The 18,499-nt window shown below is 46.6% G+C and overlaps 3 protein-coding genes across 5 annotated transcripts in view; 1 reads left to right on the top strand and 2 right to left on the bottom strand.

The window, feature by feature from the left end:
* Positions 1 to 14: 14 nt before the first annotated feature.
* Positions 15 to 3,307, top strand: Idh3a (isocitrate dehydrogenase [NAD] subunit alpha, mitochondrial). Of its 2 annotated transcripts, XM_018015293.2 has the most exons (6): positions 15 to 172; positions 501 to 569; positions 1,074 to 1,241; positions 1,438 to 1,832; positions 1,908 to 2,043; positions 2,169 to 3,307. In XM_018015293.2, exons 1-6 carry the CDS (start codon positions 146 to 148, stop codon positions 2,505 to 2,507), a joined length of 1,134 nt encoding a protein of 377 aa, XP_017870782.1. In that variant the 5' UTR covers positions 15 to 145; the 3' UTR covers positions 2,508 to 3,307. The 2 variants fall into 2 exon arrangements, with proteins under 2 accessions (XP_017870782.1, XP_017870783.1); XM_018015294.2 differs by lacking the exon at positions 501 to 569.
* Positions 3,308 to 4,172: 865 nt separating this feature from the next.
* LOC108619010 (uncharacterized) lies at positions 4,173 to 6,579 on the bottom strand. Of its 2 annotated transcripts, none has more exons than XM_089474197.1 (3): positions 5,912 to 6,579; positions 5,762 to 5,852; positions 4,173 to 5,689 (listed from the first exon to the last, which is right to left on the bottom strand). In XM_089474197.1, exon 3 carries the CDS (start codon positions 5,659 to 5,661, stop codon positions 4,507 to 4,509), a length of 1,155 nt encoding a protein of 384 aa, XP_089330323.1. In that variant the 5' UTR covers positions 5,662 to 5,689; positions 5,762 to 5,852; positions 5,912 to 6,579; the 3' UTR covers positions 4,173 to 4,506. The 2 variants fall into 2 exon arrangements, with proteins under 2 accessions (XP_089330323.1, XP_089330324.1); XM_089474198.1 differs by having other exon boundaries at positions 5,762 to 5,843.
* A 194-nt stretch (positions 6,580 to 6,773) lies between these two features.
* The window catches only part of LOC108618030 (uncharacterized), a 30,170-nt gene continuing 18,444 nt past the window's right edge, over positions 6,774 to 18,499 (bottom strand). Inside the window, exons 2-6 of the mRNA XM_089474200.1 lie at positions 17,757 to 18,108; positions 17,613 to 17,689; positions 14,692 to 15,164; positions 10,194 to 14,099; positions 6,774 to 10,135 (exon numbers count right to left, since the gene is read on the bottom strand). Of these exons, the coding sequence (XP_089330326.1) occupies positions 7,916 to 10,135; positions 10,194 to 14,099; positions 14,692 to 15,164; positions 17,613 to 17,689; positions 17,757 to 17,938 (6,858 nt within the window). The 5' untranslated portion in view covers positions 17,939 to 18,108 and the 3' untranslated portion in view covers positions 6,774 to 7,915. The remainder of the gene's footprint in view (positions 10,136 to 10,193; positions 14,100 to 14,691; positions 15,165 to 17,612; positions 17,690 to 17,756; positions 18,109 to 18,499) is intronic.

Here is an 18,499-nt window from a genome sequence, read left to right as displayed (position 1 = left end):
CATATCGGTCATGCTCCAGATTCGACAGTTTTTCCGCTAGGTGGCGATACGGCGGGCGCAAAGTAAAGTCTCAGACGTGCGAGTGGTCAAATTTTTTCTATACGTGAAAATAATCCAAGTGCAAGTAACCCAAAAACGCAACGCAATGGCTGCTAGATTTATACAGAAAATTGTAAGATCATAAGAGAGTTTAATAAAATAATTTTAACAGCTTGCCAAATTAGTTAAGCAAACATTGTATGTGCCGCGACTGTCAACCCTTTCGCAAATCTCCTTCGCCTTCTGTCCCGCAGACACACACACGCATACAGATGCAATATTTGCCCATTTGTGATTACGTGCGCCCTTCCAGGAGGGGAAAGAAACCAAAAGAAATAACTAATAATAACGCAACATAAACTAACTTTTTGATTTTGTTCTTAACATACACCCCCAACCAACGTGCAAACAACCTCAACAACAACAACAACAACACATTACGCAAAAAATATATTTGGCAGTTGAAGCAATTGGGTTTTCAGGCGGCGACCGAGTCAACGTCCTTGGCCGGAGCAACATTTAAAGCCAAGGTGCGTGCACTTTCAACAGCAACAGCAACAGAATCAACTACCGTTGGTCCAAAAGAGGGAGCGTAAGAAAAACAAGCACTGCTTCGTTTACATAACACACCGCGTGAATGAGGGATGGGGCGGGGGGTTGATGGAAGATTGCCTACATTGTCTAAGACTTCTTGATAGTTGCAAAACCAAAAACACTTCAATTTGATTCTGATCAATTTGGGAAAACAAACACCCTCATAAATTAGATTCTTAAGCTTATCAGTTTCTATATTTCGCACGGGTTGCATAAATAGCGATGGCAACGCCGCCGCCTGCCTGCCAGCCCACCTTGCCAGACGCGCTTAACCTCAACGCGCGATTAGCTGCAGCGCCACCGCTGCTTCCGTTTGCATGCGCGAGATGTCGCTTATGTAACCAGACATCTGGCAACCGGATAGGTTCTGTAGATTGTGATCCTGTGTCGCTGTGGATTGCGTTTGTAATTAATTGGCATTTAAATTTGTTTGCTTGCAGGTCAACACAACGCCCGCTGCCACTCGCGGCTATGCGTCCGGGGTCAGAAAGGTAACACTCATACCCGGCGATGGCATCGGCCCCGAGATCTCTGCTGCCGTGCAAAAGATTTTCACTGCCGCCAACGTTCCCATCGAGTGGGAAGCTGTTGATGTAACACCCGTGCGTGTAAGTATTTGATCATATGATTTTTCAACCGTTTATTTTTGAATAAGGCGCGCAGAAACTTGCTGGCAACGCTTGTCTGAAAATAATCGATATTATCGAAAAGCTCGTAGATAATTCATTCACTTACTGGCAACACATGTCAGTCATATGCCCGCCATAAGAATTTGAATATTAATTTAAATACTTTGCTTCTCAGGGTCCCGATGGCAAATTCGGCATACCCCAGGCCGCCATCGATTCGGTCAACACCAACAAGATCGGTCTCAAGGGACCCCTGATGACACCCGTTGGCAAGGGCCATCGTTCGCTTAACTTGGCTCTGCGTAAGGAATTCAACTTATACGCCAACGTGCGTCCCTGCCGCAGCCTGGAGGGTTACAAGACGCTCTACGATGATGTCGATGTCGTCACAATTCGTGAGAATACTGAAGGTGAATACTCTGGCATCGAGCACGAAATTGTGGATGGCGTCGTCCAGAGTATCAAGCTCATTACGGAGGAAGCGTCGATGCGTGTGGCCGACTATGCTTTCCAGTATGCCAAGAATAACAATCGCAAGAAGGTGACCGTTGTGCACAAGGCCAACATTATGTAAGTAGTAGATCTTTAGATCTCTAGAGCCTTAGCTGGATAGCTATATACGTTTATATATCTCTCATTTGACAGGCGTATGTCGGATGGTTTGTTCCTGCGTTGCGTGCGTGATACAGCGAAAAAATATCCGGAAATTCAGTTCGAGGAACGCTACTTGGACACGGTCTGCCTTAATATGGTGCAGAATCCAGGCAAATACGATGTGCTGGTAAGTGGACCCTAATCGATGGTCGGTGGCTCAATTTGAATTTTATTAACGAGCTGGCAACGCTTGCCACTAATTTGAATGTTAGTTTGAATCATTTCGTTGCTTAAGTAATCTCTCTTTCCTAGGTCATGCCCAATTTGTATGGTGATATTTTATCTGATATGTGCGCCGGCTTGGTCGGTGGTCTTGGCCTGACGCCCTCGGGCAACATGGGCTTGAATGGTGCTCTATTCGAATCGGTGCATGGCACAGCGCCCGATATTGCCGGCAAGGACTTGGCAAATCCCACAGCTCTGCTACTGTCTGCTGTGATGATGCTGCGTCACATGGAGCTAAATTCGCATGCGGACAAGATTGAACGCGCCGCATTCGAGACCATCAAAGAGGGCAAATATCTAACTGGCGATCTCGGTGGAAAGGCCAAGTGCTCGGAATTCACAAACGAGATCTGCGCCAAGCTTTAAATAGCCAAAGTCTCCGGTGACAAACAGCAAAAACAACTATTTCGGTAGAGTGTTCAAAAATCAACAACAAACAAGAGAAGGAGAAGAAAGGGAAGAAGAGCTTAAAGCAATTAAGCACTCGCCGCTCAAACCAAATAGCAACAACAACCACAACAAACACTCAATCAAACAATATCTAAATTGAAGCCCGACCGTTTCTAATATTCATTTTATTTAGTTAAATTTGTATATTTACGCAACCCAAGTATTTTTTTTATATTCGAATATTCAAATCGAATCAGTTCATAGCAAGACAACAACAGCAACAACTTTGCATGTTTACAAAACTAATTTCAAGTATTGATTTGTTGCCATCCAAAATGAAAATTTCAATTATAATTTATGTATTTATACATATATATAAATAAATATAAATTGATATTTATATATATGTATATCGGCCGCGAAAGTAATTCTAATTAATTATTATTTATTGTGTTTAGACATCTTTTTTTTTTTTAACTATTTCCACGTGCGTCTTTTGTTATGTTTAAACAAATTGTAAAAAGGAAGAAAGAAACATTAATCCAAGTCAAGCTGAAAGTTGAGTGCATAGAAAACAAAACAATAATAATATTGATAATAATATTATAATAAATGAATAATTATAATTGAAAACTAAAAGAATCAACAAATTACATAGCACATTGTTTATTCATTTGAATGCAATTGTTATTGTTTAATTGTTTAATCAGGCGTACAAACCGAATGTCATTCAATTTGTTGAAAACTCAATAAAAATATATATTACAAAAACAAAATGTGAAAATTTCAATATCCCAAATTAGCAAATGCACTGGGAAAATAATAGGCGCATTCACGAAACAGTGAAGCACGACTATAACAGTATAGTATAACAACAGCGCAGTATAACAGTAGCACAATATGCCAATATAACTCATAGTAGTATAACAATAGCAGAGAGATAGAGATAGGAACGGACATAGGGAGAGAGCAAGACAAAGCGATTGGGGTAGAGACCAGTTATAGGATAAACGATTTTGAAACTGGAAAGACATAAGGTGTGAAAATCCAGATATGAGATGCATAATGCAATAGACGAAAGAAGTAAGCTGAGAAGATATGTGCTCCTAGATACGATATAAGGATTGCAAGATGTGAAATAATATTGTACAGTTGGTTGTTGAACATGCGAATATACGAAGATCGACGCACTCAACGACTAGCAGGTAGTGTAATGGGAAAAGATAAGGGTCACATGTACGGACTCTATAAATAGACAGATGAAAACTAACCCTTGCAATTGAAGCGACAGATTATCTAAGAGACGAGCGCTGAGCCTTACAAACTCAGCGATAGGATAAGAATAACCAATAGACCAACGCGGAGACCTACAAACTAAACGATATATATGAATATATAATAGACCATTGCTGAGCCTTACACACTCAGCAATAGACGCACTAGATTTAAGGGTTAAAAGTATGCATGAGTCCGGCTATATAAGCCCACGTTCAGAAGAATAAAGATCTGTACGAGACTAAACACCATCAAATACAGACGCAGTTAGAAGGTATAGAACAGAATTCAAATAATTTCCCATCCCATTCTTCTACATCTCAATTGATAAGACGAACATCCCAACGTACATACAAAAACCTAAACTAAATGAATACCTGGGATATCCCTATATTTAGCTATTTATGTATACACATGTACATCTATAAATGCATCTACATATCTCAAATATTTGCCTTGATTGATTCGTGTGTCTTCTGTCATCTGCCTTCGTGTCTTCCAGTCTTCTATTTTCAGTATTGTTCATTATTATTATTCAGCATTCAGTTCAATATTTAGTTCTCTCTATGAATATTGTTAGTTTTTCGTTTTCAGTCTTGCATTTTCAGTCTTCTGTGTTCCAGTTTTGTGTTTTCAGTCTTGAATTATCATTACTAAAGGTAATCAGTGTAGAATTCTCCAGTCTGCGATCATCGGCCCCTTATTCATCGTCAGGGTCCGAGTCAATGGAAATGGGCTCTGATGGAGAGAAGGGGATCAGATCAATGTTGCTGATGGGCAGAATGTGCTGGGTCAGCTCTGTGGTCTCGAACAGAATGCGTCCGTTGAGAACGTAGATGCAGCTGCTGTCGGCATAGAGATAGATGTTTGACTCCGGATTTTGGGCCAGCAGCTGAATCTGCTGGTTGGAGAGCACGACTTCCGTCTTGGCAATAATCATTGAGACTACAGTTGGCTCGCCAAAGATGTTGGTGCCGCTGTTCTCCTCGTTCAGCATCTGCTGCTCTTTGGATTGGGTACATGAGCGGAAATGAATTCCCACACGATCCCCGCGACCGGCGCACATGATGTTCATTTCTGCGTCCGGAAGTAGCTCAATGCCCATCTTGCTGTCGGCGTTGTTTAACAGCTCTGGTATATCAGCGCCCGTCTCCTCCTGGATCATTTGCTTCACGTACTCCGATAGAGAGCTGTACGGAAAGAGGTGCACATAGGTCTCCGTGAGCGCCAAGCCATCGAGCAGCGGCTCCAGCTGCCCCGACGGCTTAGTGCTCAACCCTTCGATTACCAACGGCGGCCCAGGGATCGGGCAATACCCATTGCCGTTGGTAGCATCGTAGATGCGATACTCGTTGCGATTGATGCGACCGAAGCACAGACGCAGCACATTCACCACCGAGCTGGTGTGCAGTGGGGCAATGACTGCCCATTCGTTCGATGTGTTCGAGGCCCCCGACAACTGTTGAAGACAGACCTCCTTGATGTGCTCCATTTGCGCGGCTTGAGTCAGCTCGTCCAAATGCTCCAATTGCGCGATCCCATCCAGCACAGCTAGCCCCATATCAATGCTCTCGTAAGCCTCCTCCATTGTAGGGTCCTCTGGTACATGCTCGATCAAATCATCTTCATCTATTGAGCTGAAGTCTACATCCTCGGACTCCGATTCCAAGGCATCCATCTCATCCGAATCTGATACTAGATCCACCTCCAACGGAGCCTCTTGCTGTTGTTGTTGCACCAGCTCACCCTCGACCGCATCCATAATTACTTCCACTGAGCTGTCATCGGAGCTGCTCAGAAGTTCAATGTCTAGAATCATGTCTTCCTCGTCCGAAGATGTGTAGTTAAAGGTCATGATTTTCACTCCCGCTATATCTCGCGAGCTATAGGGTATACAGGTTTTATATACGCTTTTAATACTATGTAGATTTCTGCTGCTCAACTTCTTTGCTTACCGGTTTATAAAGAGTAGCTATATAGGGTATATTTTTTCTTCCCGTTGCTTCGCTTCTCCGCCCCTTTTCTCTTCTATATGCCCTAGAGTTACTTTGCAGAGAATACACCTTATATATTTCAGGATAACGTCACTTCTAAGATGTGCTTACCGGGCTCTTCTTCTGTACGGTTATGTCTACAGGATACTATAGTTACCAGACCAGATACAGATAGACTTCACGGTTCCAAGAGGTTTTCACTTGCTCCTTCTTTGCTCCCTTTCCGCCAAAGTATTGGGACCGACGGTGCAGCTGAACTGTACCCTAACTTGGTGCACGCTTTGGTCTATTCCGTTCTCCTTTTCTATAGTCTATTTGTTACCTTTTTTTAGTTCTCCCTCTTTGGTAATTTGCCGAATTTCTCGTAATTTTTTTTTTCGAAAAAAAATAATTTTTTTTTTTTATTTTATTTTATTTTAGAAGTGCTCCGATTTTCAGCCTTACTTAAAGTTGTATGATTTCTATTTGCTTGGCTCCTATGTGGAGTTGACCAGGCCACTTTGATTTATGATGATGAAGGCTACAAATCGGTGCAGATTCAAGAAATATAGTTGGAGCTAGCCTGCTCAGTTTCATCTCTAAGTTATTGAAATCGACTCGTTAATCTAATTCCGGAACAGGCTCATCTCTAAATATTTTTGAAAAAGCGCCCTTTACTTACATATATTGTTTTCAAGGAATGTTGGCTGGGCTATAAACCAGTTCTAGCTGAAAAAACGGCTTTTTGAAATGAGAATTCATAATAATACACAAAGTTTTTTTTTTTTTTTTTTTTTTTTTTTTTTTTTTTTTTTTAATTTGAAAATATTTCATTTCATTTATTTTTAACTAATTACATTTAAATTAAGGTTTACAAAATTAAGTTCGTTATATAATTCATATTATATATTTGTAGGCTTCTGTTTTTACTAATATACTAATAGATTTATATTTATATCTAATTTTATTAAAAATATGTTTTAACTCATTTAAGTTGCTTTGGTGCAGAACATTTCTTATTAAACTATAAACATATATATTTATATAAATGTTTATATGAATATGTTTTTTTTTTGTTTTTGTTTTTTTCTTTTATTGCAACATGATACGCTTCGTTCGCACAAATGAGGAAAATCTATACTAGGAAATAGGAGTAGGAAACTGTTTACTTCTTAAGCTACACGTTCTAGCTTTAAACAGTTTGCTACTTCTATTTCCTTGTATAGATTTACCTCATTTATGCGAATGAAGGGTATCTTGTTGCAGTAAAAAGAATAAAATAAAAACATTTATATTCATATACATTTATAATCGTTTGTTTAGTAATTCTTAAGTATGCTAAATTCTGTTCTGTTCTGTTCTGTCCAGTTCTGTTCTGTTCTGTTCTCCTTCTCGCACTTCTTTCGATCGGCTTACTCTAAGCTTTGCTTTATATTTGCCTTGCAAAAAAAAATATATGTATGTATATGTATGTGTATTGTACACCAAGTCAGTGAGAGCGACGGCGCACGCATTAGTCTATACATAAAGTATTCTAGTATTCATTTTGTTGCTATCCTGCTCGCTCCCTAATTAATAGCCTTAGCCTAACTTCCATTTGCAATGCTGAAAATAACGTAGCTGATGCATACCATGCATACTCACAAAAAGAAAGAGTGGGAGAACGAGAGCAGCCATTATTCCAGTTGCTGCTCTTACTTATTCTGCCTTAACCTAACTGTAAGTGTAAGTGTATAGTCATTTGCTCATGCTGAGTGCGTGTCGTCGACAGCAAGGGCAAGAGCGAGAGCGAGAGCGAGTGACTTAAAAGTAAACAGTATACAGTCCAAGTTTCTATTACTATGCTGCTCGCTCTCATTTAGCTTAAGCTTTCCTTACTATATTTGAAAACAAAAATACCTGCATTCCTTGCAAAGAGAGAGGGAGAAAGAGAGAGAATATGTATGTAAATGAAATATTCTAGTTAGAAATGATTTGCTGCTCTGTTGTGCTCTCCCTCGCTCTTCTCTTTTCATTTAACTGTCTTGCTTATGGCGCTGCCGAATGTGAGCATAGCTGATTATCGACTTGACCAATCGCTATCTACTCCGAGTCCAGGCTATCCCAGCCATCGGACAATTCATCCAACTGCAACAGCTACTGGAACGGCACAAATTTCGTCATATCAGCAGTTGTGGAACGGGGCGCAATCGCCGGATTGGTGACGGTTATGGGCAGCTCCAAGGATGTGGGCACTCCGCTGCCGCTGCCATTGGTCACACCAATTACGGCCAGGCTATCGTCCAGATTGCCACCAATGGAATCCAGGGACAGAGGCGAGGCCGATGAGCTGCTGCTGCCGGCGCGCAGTTGAAGGGCGGCAGAGGCGCTGGTGCTTGGTTGCTCCAAGGCGGACATGATGGGCGTCTGATCCAGCAGCGCATTTGTCTCGTTCGTGCGGGCTGTAATCGGCGGCGTCAAGTGGGAGGCACTGACCGGCAACGTGTGTGCCATAAAGCCAACCACATCCTCCTCAGTTCCAGCTCCAGCTGCCGCTGGTGTCAGTGTTGGTAGCTGTGCTGGTGCCGTGCCTGCAGATGCTGCCGCTGCAGCCGCCGATTGAGTCTCAATGTGTAGAACGTCCACACTGTTGCCGGACAGCGCTGCAGCCAACAAATCGGGGACTATCAGAGGCACAGAGCCAGAGCCAGCTCCGTTGTTGCACTGGTGCAAGGTCAAGTCCTCCAGATTGACCAGCTGTAAGTCTCGCTCGTGCAAATAGTTCTTGGCCGCCTGCAGTATTTCGGCGGCAGGCAACAGAGCCTGCCCGCCGCCGTCGATCTCAATGATGATGTCATCCTGTTGCTCGGCTATATTCATTAGCACCTCGGTTGATATCTCCAGCTGGTGGCCACCGACATTCAGTTGGAGCACATTCGACTGAAGCTGATACATTTCCTCGGATGCCGATGGATCCTCGGCTTCATCAGTTGCCACCAGATCATCAGCTGTTTCCGGCTCCTCCTCTTCGTCGTCGTGGCCGTCGACTAATTGATTTGAAGGCGACATCATGCCCAGTATAGCACCTGGCATCACATCCCCTCCTTCCACTACTCCTTCTCCCACTTGCCCTTCTTCTGCTTCCGGGTTCTCACATTGCTCACCCTGCACCACCTGCGCTATGGCCTCACCATCCAGCAGAAAGACCGCAGACAACGGATTCCCTTCGGGTAGCTGTGGTGTCTCGGTTAGCGCCTCCAAAGGCACCGGCACCAAATGATTCTCGCTATCCAAATATAGTGCCTCGTTGTTCAAAGGGGTGAAGTTGTTGTTGTTGCTGAGGGAGCAGAGCATGAAGGTGTTGCTGTAGCCAGGAATGGGACGAGTCATCACAGCACAAATCCGTGAATCTGCTGCTATCTCTTGGGTGGTTTCCTTCGACTCATCTGCATCGGAATTGTTGCCACTTGGCGACGGACGGTTTACTGCTCGTGACGATGACGGCTGATCATCCAGTGGATCATCGATTCTCTGCGACTGTTGCCTCTGCTGCTCCTGCCCCTCTTGTTGCTGTCCGTGTAGGGGCTGTTCCTTCTGTCCTTGCAGCTGATGCTCATGCTGTTCTTGCAGCAACTGCTCCTGATGTTCCTCCAGATGCAGCTGCTCCTGCTGTTCCTCCAGCTGCAGTAGTTCCTGTTCTTCCTCCAGCTGCAGTTGCTCCTGCAGTCCCTCGAGCTGCAGCGGCTCCTGCTGTTCTTCCAGTTGCAGCTGCTCCTGTTGTTCCTCCAGTTGTTGCTGCTGCTCATGCTCTTCCTCTAGCTGCAGTTGCTCCTGCTCTTCCTCCAGCTGCAGCTGCTCCTGTTGTTCCTCCAGCTGCAGCAGCTCCTGCTCTTCGTCTAGCTGCAGCTGCTCCTGCTCTTCCTCCAGCTGCAGCTGCTCCTGCTCTTCTTCCAGCTGCAGCTGCTCCTGCTCGTCTTCCAGCTGCAGCTGCTCCTGCTCGTCTTCCAGCTGCAGCTGCTCCTGCTCTTCCTCCAGCTGTAGCTGCTCCTGCTGTTCCTCCAGCTGCAGCTGCTCCTGCTGTTGTTCTTCCAGCTGCCACTGCTCATGCTCTTCCTCTAGCTGCAGCTGCTCATGCTCTTCCTCTAGCTGCAGCTGCTCATGCTCTTCCTCTAGCTGCAGTTGCTCCTGCTCTTCCTCCAGCTGCATTTGCTCCTGTCCGTGTAGCTGATCCTGCGGTTGTTGTTCTGCCACCGTTTCCTGTTCCTCTTCTAGCGCCTCATCTGATACCGGACTCAATTGCAGTTCCAGTTCAAGGTCCAGATCCAATTGATCCTGCTCCTCTTTCCGGTTATCCTCCTTCTCTTTTTCTTTCTCCTTCTTTCCTTTCCTTCTCCTTCTCGACCTCCTGTTCTTGCCTCCTTCTTCTAGTTTCCACTGCAGTTTGCGAGCCGCTACCTCGTCGCTTTCTTCTAGCTTGAGCTTCGCGCAGACGCTGCAGCTGCCGCCTGGAAAGCTGCAGATCCTGCTCGCTCAGCGTGGTAAACGCTTGACAGGATGGGCTCTTCTGTGGGCGGCTTATGTTCTCTCTTCGTATGGCCGTTGGGTGCACGCTAATCGCTCGGCGATTGAGCCGGAAATTGCGCTGCTCCTTCAGCCGCATGAGCAGCAACTTTTCCTCGGCATCCGGTTTGTGCTGACAGCGGGCGCGAGCCCAGCGCTCCCGGGCAATGCGATTGATCTCCGCCCTGCGTCCGCTAGTTATGTCCGCCTCGTACTTAAGCAGCATCTCCCGCTCACGCTCCTTCAGCTGCACTTCAAAGCGTCGACCGACCGGGTACGACGTCGGTGACCAGCGATTTGGCGATGAAGGCGAGCCAGCTCGCGGGGATTCACGTATTTCGGCATGTGCGCGTTGAGCTGCCGCCGATGTGGAAGGTATCGGCTGTTTCTGTGTGTGTTTCTTGTCTTCTTTCTTCGAGTGCTTTGCTTTCTTCGCTTGCCTTTCTCTCTTGTCTTTTGAATGCCCTGCCGGCGTCTGCTGCTCCGCCTTCTGTGGCTTCTGTTTGTTGTGATGCTGCTCCTGCTTTTGTCTCTCCTTTCGACTCTTTGCATCTCGACGCTCGGCCCCCTCTGCTCTCACCGGCCGCTTCAGCTGGCTGCGTCCGCTGCTGCTGCTGCTGCTTCTGCCGCTGCCGGTGCTGCTGCTACCGCTGCCACTGCTGCCGCTGCCGCTGCCGCTGCAGCTGCTGCAAGTGCTTCCACTGCTACTGCTGCCGCTACTACTGCTGCCACTGCCGCTTCCACTGCCACTGCCACTGCCACTGCCACTGCCGCTGGTACTCCTGCCGCTTCCACGGCTTCCCCGCTTACTGTTTTTGCTGGCTTTGCTGGCTTTGCTGGTTTTACTGATTTTACTGTTCTTGCTGGTTCGGCTGGCTCTGCTCGCACGACTGCGAACCCGCGCACTGCTCATATTGCTGTTCTCCGAATTGGGGCGTATCTCATAGAGATTGGGCAGCAATATGTCCTCCAGGATGAGCACACCGCTCGACTCTGTGGCCGTGGTGGACTCCTCGACCAGGGCAGGAGCCGAGCGCTGCAGCTCGCACGCCTCCTCCGCCGAGATGACCGCCATATTGGAAAGAATGGAGCTGCTGTTACTGTTGCTGTTGCTGTTGCTCGCCGAATGCGAGGAGCTGTTGCTGTTGGAGCTCATGTGGATGTGGATATGGCTCAGTGCTGGCGAGGCTAGGCCGCTGAACTGCGACTGAATGGGGAACTGCGCTTGGGAAGCAAACGGCATTTGCGTCTGGAATTGCAGTTGCGTTTCTTGCGCTTGCATTTGGCTTGGCACAGGCGACGAGTTGCTCAGCTCTTCGGCTGTGGGTGTCGGCGTGGGCGGAGTTTGAGCCAGGCTGTAGCTGGACATGATTTGGGATTGCGACTGGGTTTTGGCAGCGCAATTGTTTGGATTGCTTTGGCGTCGCTTATCAGTCTTCAGTTCAGAACTGGAGCCATTGGATAATGTGGGTAGAGGCGACGTCACTACCTGCTGCTCCTCCTCCTCTTCCTCTTGTTCCAGCGCCAGCGAAACTTCTTGCTGACTCGTCTCGTCCTCATCTTCCTCCCGCTCCTGCTGTTGCTGCTTTTGTTGTTCCTGCTCCTCGCGCTGCTTGTTGCGCGACTTGAAAATGCGTTTCTGTCGCTCCTTGATGGGCAGATTTGACTGCTCTGCCTCTGCATCCACACTGCCTCCTCCGGTCTCCAAGTCTTGCTCGTGTTCCAACTCCTGCTGCTGCTGCTGCAGCTGCTTGCGCTGGTGCTCATTGAAAGACTTGAAAAGATCTTCGTTGGATTTGGCCAGAGATTGCTCTCTAGAGTTCGGCTCCTCGCCGCCATTGGACAGAGGAGCCGTAGCTGTGGCTGTTGCCGTCTGGGCAGGAGCTGGAGCCGAGGGCTTGGTGTGCCGTCTATAGCTTAGACCATTTCCATTTCTCTCAGCGATGGGTGCATTCGGTTGAATGGCAGCCGGCTCGAGGTGCTCGTCTTCCTCGTCAAAGTCAAAGCAGGAGACGGCACTCGGATTCGGATTCGGGTTCGGATTTAGTGCTGATGCTCTCATCGAGCGCTGCGGCTCGGCAGCATCGATAAAGACAACGCTCTCATTGGAGCTAGCATCGCTATCTTGAATTAGGATCGGCTCCTCCTGCACGCAGTTGCTCTCGGCGCTAGCATCGAACTCCTGCAGCACCACATCTCGACGATCCTTCTTTGGTATGTTGCGTATGCGTTTGGATGACGACGAGCTCGATGAACAGGAGGCTACGGCATTCAAGGATACATCATTGCATAGTGCATCATTTGTGGCAGGACTTGCTTCGGCATCAGCGTCAGCGTCGGCGTCGCCGTCGCCGTCGCCGTCGCCGTCGGCTTCGTCGTCGGCTTCGTCGTCTGGCTCCTGCTGTCGCAGCTCCTGCTGCAGCTGCTGCCCCTGCTCGATTCGCTGTTCCTGTTCCAGATCCGGTTCCTCCTGCTCGTAATCTCCCCATTCTGCGAGCAATCTCAGGTGCAGCTCACGTGAATCATTCACGATCTGATTTGGAGTGTCGTTGCACTGCTGTTGCTCCTCCTGCTCCTTCTTCATCTGTTCTGTCTCCTGCAGTGTCCCAGCTTTCGCCTTCTGCTCTCTCTCGGAAGCTGTTGCCTGCTCGTCCTCATACTCATCCTCGTCCTCCTCATCCCTTCGCTTGCGCTTGCGTCCCCGTTTCGCAGCCGCTTCCGCGGCCGACACGCCTCCACTCGGTCTGCCTGCCGGCCTTGACGTGGACTTTGCCTTCGATGTGGGCGCCGTCTCCGGACTGGGATTCACTGTTTGGGTCGCTCGACTGGGCAAGGCCAGTGCGAATGGCGACGGTGATGTTGGCGTGGACATCATGGAGGCACTGGTAATTGTGCAGTTCCTCTCACCAGTCTGCTGTGCGCGTTCTCGGGGAAGCGCAAAGGTGACTGAGGAAGAGGCGGATCTTCTGGAAGTTGGTGTTTTCTCCAGGACTTTCCTTTCTCGTTCTCTTCCTCTGGCTGTACTCGCATCTCTTTCGTCGGCATTGGGATCATCGTATGTCGCTGTGGCTGCTTCCCTTGCAGCACTAAGTCCCCGCCTCCTGCCCAATCGCTCTGCCCGTTCTGCCCTGGCCCTCTCACGCTCCGCACTGGCGGTGGAGCTGGTCTCCTGCTGCCGGGTACAGGAACGCGTTAGTCTTCTCTGTTTCGCCGGCGTTGCGGGCGACGGCGGCGTCAGCGGCGGCGGCACTGGCATCGTGGCACGCAGCTGATGGCAACGTTTGCGCCTCGGATCCCTCGAGCTAATCTGCGTGTTGCGGCGCACCGCCGGACTGGAGCACTCGCTCAACGGCGATTCGGGGGGTATGGGCGACTTGACCACGCGCTCAATGCTCGCCAGCGTCAGCTGGGCAATGCTCGCCACCTGCCTCTGCTCCTCGTCATTGAGCGGCGCATCCACCACAATGGAGACGTGTCGCGACTGGCAGCGCCACAGCGACGAGTAGGTCGCCAGCTCGCGGGAGATCGATGTGTTGGCCCTGCGGGACGCACGCGACTTGTTGGACAGGCAATTGTTGGCACCTCCACTGCCTGGCATCCCCGTTGACACGGTGCTCAAGCGGCTGAGGTCCAAGTGGGTGCGTCTATGGATGAGCAGAACGTTCATGCTGCTCGTATGGAAGTCGCACAGGTTGCACTCATAGCGCTGATCGTTGCGTCCCTCGGGTCGTGAACAAGCTGACGCCGGCGCTCCAATGTCCATGATACGAATCGATGAATCCTGTCAAGCGCAAAGAGGGAGGAGCAACATTAATTGGAGTCGATAGCATTCGAGAGATCAAGGCCAAATAAGTATAGGAGCTATAGAAGATACGCTGAATACTGAATTGCCTAAAGGCAGATCTTATACATATATTATACATAGTCCCATCGACAAACTCTTATACGACAAAGAGGTCTGCAGAAGACCTTAGACTGAGGTATACTACAGAGGTGCAGCATAAGAGATTTCAGATTGGAATACAGATAGAGGCATCATATACAGCCGACTGCTCTGAATCAGGGAGTCTTTATAAGGAAGAGGTACGAGGTATGTGTAGGAATACACACATAATAATAGAGCGAAGATCGACAGATGAAAGAGAAGCGAGTAGCCAAGAAATATAAGAGATAATTATAAGAGGGCTACGAATAAATATCAGGTATATAAATATATCTTAGGTAAAATAGTTCTTAATTGGGTTAATGAAAGAGAGTTAAGGAAAACGTCTTAAGTGTAGATGAAAGGGAATACGTATATATAAAAAATGTACAGCTATCTTATATTTACATATATCTAACATATACTATATCATATATCCAACAAAACTCACATTGTCGTTAAAGCTGCCGTAGATGTTGTAGCTGTTATCGATGTGATTATTGTTGTTGTTGTTGTGGGCGTGAGTGTTGTTGTTGTTGTTGTTGACGTGGTTATTGTTGGGGATCTGATTGTTGTTGTTATTGTTGTTGCTATTGTGGTTGTTGTAACGATTGTTGTTTAGATGATCATCCAGATTGTTGTTGCTGTTGTTGTAGTTGCGATTATTCGCAGCATTGTTGTGGCTGTGGCTGTTGCTGCTGCTGCTGCTGGTGCTGCTGATGTTGTTGTTGCCGGTGCCAATAGAGACGGTGGTGTTGGTGCCGACAGAGGCGGTGGTGATGGTGCTCGATAGAAATGCCTTAATCAAGCTCTCTCGGCTCACCGCAGGCTCTGCGCTCTCCAAATTTCTTTCGGCCAAACGGCTCTCGGCGTGTTTCACGTCCTCGTTGAACTTCTCCCTCATATCGGCTGCCACGGATTTCCCTGTAAGGCAAATGCATGGTCAGATCAGTTCGAGAGTGGAAATGGATGTTCGCTATATTCTCTCAAAGGGGCTCAAATTTAAGACTCAAATTTGAGTTCGTCCTTTCTTTCGTCTTCCCATTCGCTTTCTTTTATTTTCCCATTCCCATTCACTTGCTAATCCTAGCCTTCCTCTAACTATCCGGTTCTCTGCTCTCTCCCTTGCTTGCTCTACTTCCTTTTCTTTTTCTCCCTCTCCCTCTCTCTCTCTGTCTCTCCCATTTTTTATTGCTGTCAAATCTTTCACTCTCTTTTCTCTCCTCTTTCCGCCTCATTCCTTCCCTCCCATTCTGACGTTCTCCCCCCAGACTCCCCGCCCCCTCCCCAACCAGTCACACATAATCATCTAGCAGTCGGGCAGTTAAATGTCAATTCGGACAGCTTTCGTTGGCTCTGAGCTGGTCTCGTAGAGCTCACATTTATTTTATATCTGGTATTGTTCACATCGAGCATACGAGCTCTTCAAAAATATATATTTCTATAAATTTATATTTTTTTACTTTTTATCAAATCGATATATAGATTTATATATTTTTGTATTTTTGTACGAGTCAAGTCCATTTGCGAAAAATCAACGAAGAGGGAAAGCAAGCGATCGATACCGAGAGGTGGGGAGTGAGAGACCAACAGCGAGCCACAGGAGGCAAGAAAGCGCAAGCCAAACTAACAGCAGACGAATTAACAGCAAGCAAAACAGAAACAGGACAACAGGACAACAGGACAGCAGCAGCGGACACAGCTGAGGATATGCGCGTCGGTGCGGAGGCCTGCTGCTGCGGCAGCACCATCATGTCCAACATACTCGGCGCAGCCAGCGCCATTTCGCAGCTGCGCCTGCAGACGATCTTCGACAATGTGAAGCCATTGCAGCAGGCGCTGGGCAGCCGCCAGAGTCGCCCCTTCATAGTGGGCGGCCTGGCCACTGGCGTGCTCCTCTACTACTGCGGCCATCGCTGGCTCAAGCAGAAGGGGGCGGTGGAGCAGGGCAAGCTCAAGCGTGCGGAGGCATGGCAGGCGGAGCCCGCAGGAGCTGAGCAGCTATTGAGAAACCTTGAAGCTGGCGCAGGAGATGGAGCTGCAACAGAAGCTGAAGATGGACGCGAAGGGGGCAAAGGCAAAGGCATAGCCAAGGCCAAGGCCGAGGCTGAAGCTGAAGCTGGGGATGATGTCGAAACTGCATCTCATGCAGAGCTGACTACCTCCATGTCCTCCAACTCAATGGAGATCGAGTAGGGCCCGAATAGCAATCAGTCAAGCAACGTAGGGTGGTCTCGGGAGAGCTCTCCCGAATCTCAGCCAATCAATACAATACAAACAAACACACAGTTCATCGATCAAGCCTCAGAAAAAACTTCCCTGGATCTCTCAAAATCAATTCAGTTAGTCTCAAAGTAAATTTTTCTTGAATCTCAATCAATCGGCCAAGCAACCAAAAGAGTCTCGCAGCGAATCACTCTCAATTAATCAATGAATCAATCGAGAGTGCCGAAAGAAGCATCTTCCTCGAAATTCTTCACCAATCAATCAAGAGTTACGAAGGAAAGCGCCTTCATCGAATTATTTCCTTACTCAATCATCAATCAAATTGCAACCAATCAAACAATCAAGTCGCGAATGAAAGATCAGCCTCAGACCACTCTCAATCAATCAATCAAGAGTGTTGAGCGATGTCGAGAGAGTGAGCGAGCGGTGTTCCTCGAATCAAGCATCAATCAAAGAGTTCAATATGCATTCATATATACATATACATATATACATTATATATATATGTATATATATATATATTATATTATATTTTCTTCCCTTCTTTAAATTTATCGAAAAGAGGTGTGTGCATATATTTCGGTCTATGAATCCCGCCATTAACAATAGTTCAGTTATATAAAGATAAATATAATGCGTATATACATACATATATATATATATATAAATATAATATATAGATATATATATATATGTATGTGTATGAGAATATTTATAAGAAAGTCTCTCAATTGATTATCGATAGCATATAGCATGGTTCATTGCAAAGGTCATTCATTTATTCTGGTTATCGGTTAATCCATCCCTCGTTCACTCAACCTCAAAGTGGTTCAGTCAATCACAGCGGATTAGTAACTAGCCTGCCAAACGGTCAATCAATTCGCCAATCATGTGGAATATTTGAAATCAAGATGAAGTTGTAATAGGTAAACAGTTAATCCTGAAGCAAAACATTAATTTCCCCAGGTCTTCTGTGCCAGTCAAGCACTCGATCAGCTGGTCAATCAATCAATCATGCAGTTACACCATTAACCGACCGACTTGCTCCATTACCCAATCGCCCCGTTTCCCTTAAAATGTCTTGATTGCCCTTAAGCCATCTGTGAATCCATCCATCAATCAAACAATAAACGCATATCTACTCACTGGTGCCCAGCTTGATGAACTCCTTTTTGTGCTCGCACTGAAATGGATAGATCAGCTTGGACGTGTTCACCTGCTCACTGCGAAAGACAGAAAAACACATATGTCAGCAGGAATCCCAAGTTAGGAAAGACGGGTATTACTTACAAAGTTCGTTCGTTGAAGAATTCGACGACGGCGTAGGGTCGCCGCGTGCTATTCACAAACCGAAAATCTTGCGACGAGGTCACCTCGCCGGGCCACCAAATCTCTGAGTTATGAATCTTTACCCAAACGATGTCCCCATCCTTGTACTGCCGCTCCACCTCCTCGTTGCGGAATCGTGGCATTTTGATGTTGTTATCAGTGAATATATATATAAATCAATATATATATATAATATACAAGCTCTTTAGATGTATATATATTATCCAAATTCGTAGTCCAAGTTCGATTCACTTCTGGTCGTCTATTCCTTATGTCTAGGTCCTCCTTCACGGCTTACATCGGGCCTGAACAGCTGCAAGCATTTGGTAAGTTTTATTTTTTTGAGAGAATTTCATTTGAGTTCAAGTTTCGAATACGTATCTATACACCCATGTTTAGCCCCCTGCTTAATATCTAGGCCTTTGAGTGCAACAATTTCAAGAACGGACAGAGCATGTCGGACATCCACAATCTGAAACTTAAACAGCTAAGCCACAGATTCAGCTTTCTCTTAACTAACTCATACAGATATAAAGATAGCTTAAATATATTTCTTATAAATAGAAATGCTGGAATATTTAGTTCGTAATACAAATATTTAAAATTAAGAGTTGATAATTACAAACGTCATGTCGGGAGTGTCCGACTAGCAGTTACCTTACGCTCCGTGCCAATCGCGAAAGAGAAACATCGTAGCTATATAT

Source organism: Drosophila arizonae, chromosome X, assembly GCF_054131065.1.
Source record: "Drosophila arizonae isolate 15081-1271.41 chromosome X, UAZ_ARI_1.0, whole genome shotgun sequence".
Taxonomy (NCBI): Eukaryota; Metazoa; Arthropoda; class Insecta; order Diptera; family Drosophilidae; genus Drosophila; species Drosophila arizonae.
Note: the sequence above shows the minus strand (reverse complement) of the source record. Positions and strands in the feature narration are given on the sequence as shown.

What these genes read in the sequence shown, in the direction of transcription:
- Idh3a (XM_018015293.2), top strand. Translation starts at nt 146, where the DNA reads ATGGCTGCTAGATTTATACAGAAAATT. An exon ending in TTGATGTAACACCCGTGCGT is followed by an intron (nt 1,242 to 1,437) that starts GTAAGTATTTGA and finishes TTTGCTTCTCAG; the next exon opens with GGTCCCGATGGCAAATTCGG. An exon ending in GTGCACAAGGCCAACATTAT is followed by an intron (nt 1,833 to 1,907) that starts GTAAGTAGTAGA and finishes CTCATTTGACAG; the next exon opens with GCGTATGTCGGATGGTTTGT.
- LOC108619010 (XM_089474197.1), bottom strand. Translation starts at nt 5,661, where the DNA reads ATGACCTTTAACTACACATCTTCGGACGAGGAAGACATGATTCTAGAC.